The 12877-nt window shown below is 34.8% G+C and overlaps 1 protein-coding gene across 1 annotated transcript in view; it reads right to left on the bottom strand.

Moving 5' to 3' along the window:
• Positions 1-1113: 1113 nt before the first annotated feature.
• The window catches only part of LOC116732420 (uncharacterized), a 51716-nt gene continuing 39952 nt past the window's right edge, over positions 1114-12877 (bottom strand). The window contains exons 15-29 of the mRNA XM_032582568.1: positions 12505-12762; positions 10916-11173; positions 10469-10726; positions 10047-10304; positions 9202-9459; positions 8755-9012; positions 8349-8606; positions 7504-7761; positions 7057-7314; positions 6175-6432; positions 5282-5539; positions 3944-4201; positions 3585-3590; positions 3317-3396; positions 1114-3231 (exon numbers count right to left, since the gene is read on the bottom strand). Of these exons, the coding sequence (XP_032438459.1) occupies positions 3169-3231; positions 3317-3396; positions 3585-3590; positions 3944-4201; positions 5282-5539; positions 6175-6432; positions 7057-7314; positions 7504-7761; positions 8349-8606; positions 8755-9012; positions 9202-9459; positions 10047-10304; positions 10469-10726; positions 10916-11173; positions 12505-12762 (3245 nt within the window). The 3' untranslated portion in view covers positions 1114-3168. The remainder of the gene's footprint in view (positions 3232-3316; positions 3397-3584; positions 3591-3943; positions 4202-5281; positions 5540-6174; positions 6433-7056; positions 7315-7503; positions 7762-8348; positions 8607-8754; positions 9013-9201; positions 9460-10046; positions 10305-10468; positions 10727-10915; positions 11174-12504; positions 12763-12877) is intronic.

Below are 12877 nucleotides of genomic sequence, written 5' to 3'. Positions count from 1 at the left end.
ATTAAAAGTCTATTGCCAATATTATAATTTGTGAGACTAAAAGGTCATGTAAGCAGGTCGTCAGCAGCACAGGAGCAGCAGAGGAGATTGTACTCTGAATGTTTTCACTCAATGTCAAACTTCTAGTAAAAGTCAGAATCCAGTCATTTGTAGAAATATTCAGATTATTTTGCAGCTTTCTGGGTCTATCAGAGGTGAACAAGAAACTTTGTGCAAAATTGGCAAAATGCTTAAATCCGTGATGTGAGAACAATCTTGAAGAAAACAAAATAAATTGGGTCATTATGAATTGTAGAAAAGACAAAAAAGGTCAAACTGTCATGTTCTGAGTTTTTCTGTGTATTTATTTATTGTTTTCTGTGTCCTTGAGTCTCTTCGTTGTCCTGTCCTCCCCTTGATTGTTCCCAGGTGTGTCTCGTTCTGTGATTACCCGCTGTGTATTTAACTCCACCTGTGTTCCTTGTTCTCGTCGGGTCCTTGTCAATTCAGTGTCTTGTCTCATTTGTGCGTGCTGTCTCTCCGTGGTTCCTGCCTCTGTATAGCTAGTGCTACCTGTGTTGAGCCCTGGTCTCCGCTCTGCAGTGCTGCCTGGTTTTGGACTTTGTGTTGGCTTTTTCGTCATTAAATCATTATTATTCATCTACCTGGTTCCATCTGCGTCTGCCTCAACACCTCAACAGCACCATTTCATGACAGAAACATTTTTTTATCATGAGAAAATTGTAAATATCTTGGTGTTAAACTGGATTAGAGGCTGGATTGTTGGGCTCATCTGCTACTACAAAGCCAGAGTGCCAACCTTGAGCATGTTGGAGCATAAATATGATTAAAAGATAAATATGATAAAAAGAACATCTCTTTAAATAAACCCACAAACCTCTTCTTATCACAAGATATAATTTACCAAAATAATATCTGGTGAAACTGTTTCATTTGTTGCAGAAATAGTTGGAAGATACAAACAGAAAGCTAAAGAAGCTGGAAGGACAGAACACATATTTTATTTAGAAGCTTAGAAAATCTATAGAAGATAGTTAAAATTAGTTTAAAGTATCAGAGAAAAGTAATAACACTAACATGCCCTGAACAATTAAGTCTAATGTAACCAGGTAATCAACTTGGAACAGCAAATTTAATAATGATTTAAACAGAGAAAGAAACAGATGAGTATTGTCTTAACAATGACGTATCTCTGAAAATCCAAATAAAGTATTGTTTTTCCACAATAAAGCTCTGTAAAATGTAAAAGAAAGAAAACTATAGTGAAACATAAAACAGACACATTAACACAAAAAAAAGGACATTTTATAGTAATCTTTAAATCATCCATGGCTTTGTGAACAAGCAAGCTGACATAGTCAGAGTCAATCTGTGCAGATTATCTCAGCATAGATCTGAGTTTAGCCAGCATTTCCTTGTTTTTCACACTGAACTTTCTGACAAACTACATTCTTCATTTAAACAAACAAAACTTTTTTTTCACTCACTTGAATACCAATCTGCCCTTTATAAAAAGCAGAGGTTTGTTTTGTGGTTTTCAAACGTTCTACGTTCGTAGAACTTGGGAAAACAATTTCCATAGAGGCACAGACATAATCTAAGAGGCCATCAAAAAATGGTCTCTAGTCCAACAAAACAATATTGGTTTGTTCATCTCCAGACCCACAGGGCCAGTGTTGGGGGACTAATACACCTGAGTGAAATGCTTAATGACGTCCATAGAGGCACAGACACAATCTAAAAGGCAGAAAATCAATCAATACTTGATCATATGTGTCAGTAGCAATAAAAAATCTCTGGCAAAGACAGACATGGAGTGAGGCAGATCTTCACAACAAGATCTGAATCTATTCTACATATTCCTCCAATCTTTTTGTCTATGATTAATTATTGCAACTGTTTTCATGTCATCCATTGTATAAAACATACAACTGATGCTCTTTTTTCAGGATGTTGTTTGCAATTTTATAGGTGTACTGAAAAAGTGGAGAGACCAAAAAGTCCATCCTGGAATAAATTGCTAATTAACAGAAGTAGTTTTATAGTTCTGTCCTGACAAATTTGCAGAGTTTGTTAGATTCCTTATTATCATAAATCTAATAAATTATTTTTATAGAATCGCTCACTGTGAGAAACTCTTTAACTTCAAACAGTTTGCATCAAATCTTTGTATTAAAATATATTCAAATTATTTTTATTTACCTTGACTGACATTTCTATATTAGAGATGTTATAAACAAATGTTGGTTTTATTTCTGTTTTCACACTGAGCTTAGCTTTGGTTTGATCACTGAGTTTACTTTAGTGGTCCTATTATTAATTATTTGCAATTAAATCATATTCTAAGGCATAAAGTTAATAGTGTTTCAAATGTGTGCCATCTGTTCTTCAGAGTAATAGAATAAGGAACAGAAACACAAAGACACATTTTGCACATTTGGTTATGTTGTCTCCTAAATCTGTCATGAGTTCAGTTGTTTGTGAGGCATTACTTCTAAGAACCAGAGGTGACAATAATAAACTGAAAGGGTTGAGTTACAGGAAATATCTGTTTAAAAACGGGTTCTGAGTATAGCTTCGGCTTCAAATAGTTTTAAAGAACTCCCATTACCTCATACTGGCTGTCACATAGTTTGGTTGTCACTGTCAGGACCAAAATACTGAACTCGGTGTCACTGAAACCTGTGGTAAATACCTACACCGCCACCTGGTGGTGGGAGACCAGAATAACACATTCACGTAATGGCCAGGGGAACAAAATGGAGTCACACTGACTTAAGTTTTTCTTCTTCATACTTTTACTTTGTGCATATCATCAGATACCTAAGTTTTTGTTTTCATGTTTTTTAAGCATCTAGCTTTCAGTATTTTGTCTAACATAATTTTTTCAATAAAAAGAAACCAATTCATTGATCCCTAAAACTGTGTTTATAGGCAACATAATCATAGAAGAAATGTATGCAAATTATTAATGAAAATACAAGAAATTCTTAATTCAGTTCTTGGTAAACAAAAATAGATTAAAATATCTCGCAAAAGAAAATCAAATCAGTGAAATTACAACATTCCAGAATTTAGAAATTGGTACATAAAATAAACCTCATGTTATTTTAGGGAAAGGAAACAATGTTACAGATGAATTATCCAGAATTTGATGTCCCGGTGATTTCATGGTTTGGAAGAAACGATTTTCAGAGTAAGCTGTGGCGGCAGATTATATTTTCTGAGGAGCTGGATTGAAAAACACACATTATGAGTCAAAGGTTATTAAAGACACAAACAGACATAAAACAAATTTAAATAGATATTAGCTTACCTCTATCAAAGCATCTTCTATCTCTGATTCTGTCATTGTGCTGGGAAGCTCCAACCTCAGATTAAATCCCAAAACATAATCTGTTGGTAACAAAAATTAGAGATTTATAATTCACTAACATAATAGAAATATATTAATTTGCATATTAATAAAAGTAATGCGATACTTGTTTTTGAATAAAATTCTAACTTCAACATTTTTATATGGCAAAACATTTCCAAACAGCAAAAAAATAAAGAAAAACAAAAAATGATTTTTATTTACTCACTTGGACCTGTTTGATGGTTGATGAAGTTTTAAGTTTTAAGCAAGTCGGTTTTGTGGACATGAAAAGAAAAAGATATAGGGGTGATTTCATTTTCTTTTATTTTTTAAATTTCAAAATTAACTTGTCCACAACACAAGTTAATTTGTGTTGTGGACACAAATTAACAACAGAAAGACGTAATAATTGCAGGTTTTACAAAGCAAGAGTTTGGACAATATTTTTTAAGTTCTACAGTGAAATTAAAGTCATTAAAACCACTGCAAATTTGAATTTATGTGAAAAATAAGGTAAATCTGTTGGATTTAACGTATTTGATCTTAGCTATTGGAATAAGTGTCCAATAGATGTAAGTATCTTACCAGTAGCTGCAAGTATGCTGACTCCACTGCTTCTGACATTTTCAAACACAGAGAAAAGAGTGAATGTGTAGTTTGTACGAGGGGTCAGAGATGTGACTGTATGGTTCACTGGTCCATCTCCATCTGGCGCTCTGATGTTTGTCTCTGTGCCGTTAAACTGCAGAATAAAGTTGATGTTGTCGCCGGCTTTATTCCACCGCAGGGTGATGCTGGTCTCTTCTTGTTCTGATGGTCTGAAGCCCTCTGCATTTTTAGGTGCTAAAACAAAAAAGTCAAACAATTTCTTCAAAACCTCCAAAAGTTAACATTTATAAACAGTATTGTCATGATGATGATAAAAGTCCCACAATCTTAAGACAAATAATTATGCTATTATTGTTATTAATGTTTACTGTTTGAATGAAGAAGGTTTGATTGGACCATTAAATGTGCAACAGATTTATGTACAGTATATCTTGGTGTTTGCAAAGTGATATAAGATCATACTCATGTAATAAAGACTGGCTAAAATAGCAAATTATATGTTTGCTTATGAGATTTGTTAGTCTTTTCATATTTGAGCCATGATTGTTTCAAAGATTTGTTGCTACGTTTATATTGAACATTGAGTTCCTTTACACTAAATGAATTAAAACCCTTGTTATTCAACATTCTGCTTGATGGCTTTTTGCTCTCGGCACATATTTCAAATTTTTAAAATTCCAATTCTATTAATTTATTTTCTACCCTTATAAAAATTTATGTTCTGGCTCCTAGTGTTACTTTCTCATTGCATGGGGCATTAGACAAAGAATTCCCATAAAAAAGAAGACCCACCCACTTGTGTTTTCATACTTTAGACCTTGTGGACATAAAAAATAAAGCATTTATTCACAGGAACTTGGTTCTCTGATTTAATTTAGAAGTGCATATTTTAAAGCAGAACTATTGGAATTTGAAGAGAAAATGTCATCCTATGCATCTACAAATGTCCTACTTAATCCATATATTTTTCCTAGTGTTGCAAAAAAGTCATTTTGCCGATCAAAAACAGCATACTCTTCATTATTAATAGGAGACAATAAAAACTGTTTTAGGTTTTATTTTAGCACAGTTGTAAAACTTACACCATTAGTACTTTCAGTTAACTTTGGACACATCCTGTAAGTACAAAAAAGTCCAAAGATGATATTTATCTCAGGGAAAAGTATTTTTTCCCATTAAATTGCAATTTGGGTTTATTGTTAAGTGTGACTTTAGCAGGTTTGAATCCTCGATGGTCCAACACAATTTTGAAGATCTTGGAAGAAAAATTGTTTGCCGTGGTTGTTAATAAATTAATGTACTTTATATTCATACCAGTGACAGCAGCAAGTTGTACTCCACTGCTTTTGATGTTCTCAAACACAGAGAAGAGAGTGAATGTGTATCTGGTTCTAGCAGCTAGAGATGAGACGGTGTGAGTTACTGGTCCAACTCCATCTGGTGCTCTGATGAATGTCTGCATGCTGTTAAACTGGAGAACAAAACTGGTGTTGTTGTTGATTTTATTCCACTGCAGAGTGATGCTGCTCTCATCTTGATCTGATGACCTGAAGCCTTCTGCATTTTTAGATGCTGAGACAAAAGAGGAAAAAAAGGTCAAAAAGTTTAGTTTTTACACATTTTTATCAAGCAAAAGATAGTATTTTAAACCGATGATGAAATAACATGTCCTAAAATCTTAAACCAGAAAATTATTTAGTTAAAAACAATTTCAAATCAAGTAGTAATATTTTATAAAATTAAAATAAAACAAGAAAACAAGTCTGGTGAAGTAAAACATACTGCTATGTTCAAATTCTAATGCATAAAATTAAGGTCAGAGATCAGTTAATTTTGAGTTTTGCTCTTTGATTAAAAAGTTTGACTTTCAAACACCAGCACTACTTTCATCATAATATGTATACATATGTAATGAAGGCTCTTCCATAACCAAATTAAATGATTTTGCTCAAATGGTAAAATAACAAGGTTGCATTTAAGTCCTATTTGTAGTCTTTTCATATTTTAGCCATGGTTGTCTCAATGTTATATTCTACAGATAAATGTAAGAAATCATCGACTTTCATCACATTATAGAAGTTTAAAACTATGCTTGTTCAACATGTTTTCGCTCATCACATATGAAAAAACTATTTCAGCAATTACTAAAGATCTGTCTTTTTTAATAGATTTTGTTGTTGGCAGGGTAATTATGATCATTTTCTTACCAGTTGCAGCTTCATATTGTACTCCACTGCTTCTGACGTTCTCAAACACAGAGAAGAGAGTGAATGTGTATTTGGTTCCAGCAGTGAGAGATGAGACTGTGTAAGTCACTGGTCCATTTCCATCTGCTGCTCTGATGAATGTCTCTGTGCCGTTAAACTGGAGAACAAAGTTGGTGTTGATGTTGATTTTATTCCACTGCAGAGTGATGCTGCTCTCATCTTGGTCTGACTGCCTGAAGCCCCCTACATTTGCGGGAGCTGAGACAAAACCAAAAATATTTACGTCATGTAAAGTCCATAAAATCTTTTACGTCCTAAATGATTAATTTTACATACACTGTATGTAGTGTCAAAATATGCTAATCCAAATTACGTTTCACTTTCTAACAAATCTGCAGCATGTAATTTAACTTAATCAATGGAAAACAAATTAAAAAAAACAAACAAAATATTCAAAATTTAAACAATGCAGGGAATAAAGACCAGAAGTAGAAGATTCTGTGGTCCACTACAAGAAGAAAGAGACATTACATACAACCACTGGAGGTATTTGCTGCTCAATATAGTATACAACAATAAATATGACAATTATGTAACAATTAATCAAGTACATGATGTGCTTTGTTAATATGTGATGGTAAACTCATATGAATGAATGGATTTAAAGCCTCTGACTAAACTGTCTAATCAAATGATTAAATTATGTAATTTTCATAATGCTTTTTAAATTGTAATAACTGTCTTCATTAAGACTGAAAAAATGTGTTGCTTTGGATATGAAAATCAGTGGTACAGAGGATTTTACATATAGCAGAAAGGAAGTGTATCGTAATCCACAAAGTAAATTACTAACTTCAAATGTTAAGCTAACAGTTATCTTACCAGTAGCAACTGTGATGTTTACAGCACTGCTTCTAACATTCATAAACACATGGTAGAGTATGAATGTATATTTGGTTCCAGCAGTGAGAGATGTGACTGTATGGTTCACTGGTCCATCTCCATCTGGTGCACTGATGTTTGTCTCTGTGCCGTTAAACTGGAGAACAAAGCTGGTGCTGTTGTTGATTTTATTCCACTGCAGAGTGATGCTGGTCTCATTTTGTTCTTTTGCTCTGAAGCCCTCTGCATTTTCAGGAGCTGGGAACAACAATGAGATTTAGAAATGTCTCAAGATAGAGTCACTGATTGTGTCTACAGAAAGAATATTGCTGTTTTTACAGCTCAACCTATTCCGTTTTACTGTCTCTCCAAGGTTTAAGTAACATTTCTCCAACATCAGTAACTAAACAAAGTTTTTTTTTAAACTGATGAAAATAAATATCTTACCAGTCACTGCAGCAATGCTGACTCCACTGCTTCTGACGTTCTCAAACACAGAGAAGAGAGTGAATGTGTATTTGGTTCCAGCAGTGAGAGATGAAACTCTCAGAAGTAATGGTTGTTGTCCAGCAGGTGGTGCTATATTCAACTCTGTTTCATTATATTGGAGGATGAAGCTGACATTGTTATTGACAATTTCCCACTGCAGAGTGATACTGGTCTCATCCTGTCTCAGTGATGTGAAGCCTTCTGCATTTTGGGGGGCTGAAAGAAATGAATATGAGCTAATTAATGTCTTCATTACATTGGACTTTGGTGGTGAAGTGACTTTCTCAAATCATCAATAATTGATTTGAATAATGTCAAGTATAATTCAACTCCAGTTAAAACACTCTTTAGTCGACCAACATTTTCAGAGCTTGTTTGTTAACTTGCAGTAGCAATCGTTAATGAACTGGATTGTTAGAGTAACAGAAACACCTTGAAGTGATTTAGTGAATCTATTGAATCTCTTCCTGAACCTCTTATAGTTTGACCCTTTGTAGATTATTTATATTTACATTCATGAACAAAGGGGGAGTTACATTTTGTCAACTTTATTCAATGATTTAATAGGTCCATGACATACAGAGAACTCAATACTGGACTGATATTTCATAGATCTTACGTCCGGTATATTTTCTATACAGCAGGAACTTTGAAACTTTTCTGTTGAATATAAAACATCTCATGTTGCTTCTACTTTTAGATGTTCTTGAATCCAGCCAATGGCTTTTAAAAGAAGGTTCAAGTGTTTGGAGGAAAACATTGTTCACTTTTGTTGTGGATAAATGAATGTATCAATATCATACCAGTGACAGCTTCAAATTGTACTCCACTGCTTCTGACGTTCTCAAACACAGAGAAGAGAGTGAATGTGTATTTGGTTCCAGCAGTGAGAGATGAGACTGTGTAGTTCACTGGTCCATTTCCATCTGGTGCTGTGATGAATGTCTCTGATCCATTAAACTGGAGAACAAAGCTGGTGCTGTTGTTGATTTTATTCCACTGCAGAGTGATGCTGCTCTCATCTTGTTCTGATGCTCTCAAACCTTCTGCATTTGTAGGAGCTGAGACAAAAACATTAATATTTACCTCATATACATTCCATAAAATCCTTTGCAAGCTGAATGGTTGATTTTACATGAAATGCTTGAAGTAATAAAAAGGAGATGTTGAACAAACATTTGTTTAATATTAAGCTAACAGTTATCTTACCAGTAGCAACTGTGATGTTTACAGCACTGCTTCTAACATTCATAAACACATGGTAGAGTATGAATGTATATTTGGTTCCAGCAGTGAGAGATGTGACTGTATGGTTCACTGGTCCATCTCCATCTGGTGCACTGATGTTTGTCTCTGTGCCGTTAAACTGGAGAACAAAGCTGGTGCTGTTGTTGATTTTATTCCACTGCAGAGTGATGCTGGTCTCATTTTGTTCTTTTGCTCTGAAGCCCTCTGCATTTTCAGGAGCTGGGAACAACAATGAGATTTAGAAATGTCTCAAGATAGGGTCACTGATTGTGTCTACAGAAATAATATTGCTGTTTTTACAGCTCAAACTATTCGGTTTAACTGTCTCTCCAAGGTTTAAGTAAGATTTCTCCAACATCAGTAACTAAACAAAGTTTTTTTTTAAACTGATGAAAATAAATATCTTACCAGTCACTGCAGCAATGCTGACTCCACTGCTTCTGACGTTCTCAAACACAGAGAAGAGAGTGAATGTGTATTTGGTTCCAGCAGTGAGAGATGAAACTCTCAGAAGTAATGGTTGTTGTCCAGCAGGTGGTGCTATATTCAACTCTGTTTCATTATATTGGAGGATGAAGCTGACATTGTTATTGACAATTTCCCACTGCAGAGTGATACTGGTCTCATCCTGTCTCAGTGATGTGAAGCCTTCTGCATTTTGGGGGGCTGAAAGAAATGAATATGAGCTAATTAATGTCTTCATTACATTGGACTTTGGTGGTGAAGTGACTTTCTCAAATCATCAATAATTGATTTGAATAATGTCAAGTATAATTCAACTCCAGTTAAAACACTCTTTAGTCGACCAACATTTTCAGAGCTTGTTTGTTAACTTGCAGTAGCAATCGTTAATGAACTGGATTGTTAGAGTAACAGAAACACCTTGAAGTGATTTAGTGAATCTATTGAATCTCTTCCTGAAACTCTTATAGTTTGACCCTTTGTAGATTATTTATATTTACATTCATGAACAAAGGGGGAGTTACATTTTGTCAACTTTATTCAATGATTTAATAGGTCCATGATATACAGAGAACTCAATACTGGACTGATATTTCATAGATCTTACGTCCGGTATATTTTCTATACAGCAGGAACTTTGAAACTTTTCTGTTGAATATAAAACATCTCATGTTGCTTCTACTTTTAGATGTTCTTGAATCCAGCCAATGGCTTTTAAAAGAAGGTTCAAGTGTTTGGAGGAAAACATTGTTCACTTTTGTTGTGGATAAATGAATGTATCAATATCATACCAGTGACAGCTTCAAATTGTACTCCACTGCTTCTGACGTTCTCAAACACAGAGAAGAGAGTGAATGTGTATTTGGTTCCAGCAGTGAGAGATGAGACTGTGTAGTTCACTGGTCCATTTCCATCTGGTGCTGTGATGAATGTCTCTGATCCATTAAACTGGAGAACAAAGCTGGTGCTGTTGTTGATTTTATTCCACTGCAGAGTGATGCTGCTCTCATCTTGTTCTGATGCTCTCAAACCTTCTGCATTTGTAGGAGCTGAGACAAAAACATTAATTGATTGATTGATTAATATTTACCTCATATACATTCCATAAAATCCTTTGCAAGCTGAATGGTTGATTTTACATGAAATGCTTGAAGTAATAAAAAGGAGATGTTGAACAAACATTTGTTTAATGTTAAGCTAACAGTTATCTTACCAGTAGCAACTGTGATGTTTACAGCACTGCTTCTAACATTCATAAACACATGGTAGAGTATGAATGTATATTTGGTTCCAGCAGTGAGAGATGTGACTGTATGGTTCACTGGTCCATCTCCATCTGGTGCACTGATGTTTGTCTCTGTGCCGTTAAACTGGAGAACAAAGCTGGTGCTGTTGTTGATTTTATTCCACTGCAGAGTGATGCTGGTCTCATTTTGTTCTTTTGCTCTGAAGCCCTCTGCATTTTCAGGAGCTGGGAACAACAATGAGATTTAGAAATGTCTCAAGATAGGGTCACTGATTGTGTCTACAGAAATAATATTGCTGTTTTTACAGCTCAAACTATTCGGTTTAACTGTCTCTCCAAGGTTTAAGTAAGATTTCTCCAACATCAGTAACTAAACAAAGTTTTTTTTTAAACTGATGAAAATAAATATCTTACCAGTCACTGCAGCAATGCTGACTCCACTGCTTCTGACGTTCTCAAACACAGAGAAGAGAGTGAATGTGTATTTGGTTCCAGCAGTGAGAGATGAAACTCTCAGAAGTAATGGTTGTTGTCCAGCAGGTGGTGCTATATTCAACTCTGTTTCATTATATTGGAGGATGAAGCTGACATTGTTATTGACAATTTCCCACTGCAGAGTGATACTGGTCTCATCCTGTGTCAGTGATGTGAAGCCTTCTGCATTTTGGGGGGCTGAAAGAAATGAATATGAGCTAATTAATGTCTTCATTACATTGGACTTTGGTAGTGAAGTGACTTTCTCAAATCATCAATAATTGATTTGAATAATGTCAAGTATAATTCAACTCCAGTTAAAACACTCTTTAGTCGACCAACATTTTCAGAGCTTGTTTGTTAACTTGCAGTAGCAATCGTTAATGAACTGGATTGTTAGAGTAACAGAAACACCTTGAAGTGATTTAGTGAATCTATTGAATCTCTTCCTGAAACTCTTATAGTTTGATCCTTTGTAGATTATTTATATTTACATTCATGAACAAAGGGGGAGTTACATTTTGTCAACTTTATTCAATAATTTAATAGGTCCATGACATACAGAGAACTCAATACTGCACTGATATTTCATTGATCTTACGTCCGGTATATTTTCTATACAGCAGGAACTTTGAAACTTTTCTGTTGAATATAAAAAATATTTCCAGGAGCTGAGAACAACAATGAATAAGTGGAAATCATAAACAAATTCTAAATGTATTTTCTCACCCCTCAATGTGAGTTAAATAAATATTAGCGTCAAGTCTTGGTTTTAGCATATTTTTAATAGGCATGCTGCAACTTATAAATAAAATAATATCTTTTAAATCCTTCTCATCAGTAAATCTACTTGTGACAGCCTGACAGCTACATTCTTCTTTCCATTTACAGTCACTCTCTATACATGGATTAAACAAATCCTACTCTCGACAAAGAATGGAAAAATCTCACACTCTATTTCTGTTTGAAAATGTCGATGTTATTAAGAAATTTAATGACCACTTAACATGTTTATTTACCTTGCTGTCCTTCACATGAGACTCTTTAATTAGTTGCTACATAGCAGATTTTTGAGTAATTTCTTAAGGCCTTAACAGTCTTCGAACAGAAAACTGGGTGTGAGAAATGGGGAAGACATGTGGCAAAGGTCACCAGACCAGGACTTGAACCTGTGACAGTTGTGCTTTACTCCTGCTCTACTGAGTCTTTTAAATTTTTATATAACAGATGGGTCTTGATCAATGTCCAACCAATAGACTGCAGACTAACATTCTCTTAAAATTTTTTTAAGGTTTGTTGTCTCTGGTCGCCTTTATTTGATAGTGAATTGACAAAGTGGATAATGAGAGAAGGGGGAAGACGTACGGTTAAGGTTGCCAGGCCAGGAATCGAAACTGTGACAGCCGTGTCAAGGACTAAGGCCTCCATATGTGCGTTGTGTTTAACCCCTGCGCCACCACAGCACACCCGACTAACAAAATTTTGGTGTTAAAAAAGTCTCTCTTTCTTAATGAAATGTAAAGTCTTACCAGTAGCTGCAGTAATCCTGACTCCACTGCTCCTGACGTTGTCAAGAACAGAGAAGAGAGTGAATGTATAGTTTGTTCCAGCAGTGAGAAAAGAGACGGTGTGGATCACTGGTCCATCTCCATCTGGTGCACTGATGAATGTCTCCACACCATCAAACTGGAGAACAAAGCTGGTGTTGATGTTGATTTTATTCCACTGCAGAGTGATGCTGCTCTCATTTTGTGCTGAAGCTGTAAAGCCTTCTGCATTTGGTGGGACTAAGATAAAGACAATATAAACAGTAACAGGAATATTAATCAGTGTCAAAAAATATTTTAATGTTTGGGCTTTTTGTATTTTTTTTACTTGTTAAACAAAAGCAAAACTTTCATT

This window comes from Xiphophorus hellerii, chromosome 14 (assembly GCF_003331165.1).
Source record: "Xiphophorus hellerii strain 12219 chromosome 14, Xiphophorus_hellerii-4.1, whole genome shotgun sequence".
NCBI lineage: Eukaryota > Metazoa > Chordata > Actinopteri > Cyprinodontiformes > Poeciliidae > Xiphophorus > Xiphophorus hellerii.
The sequence above is the reverse complement of the archived record's forward strand: the minus strand, read 5'-3'. Positions and strand labels throughout refer to the sequence as shown.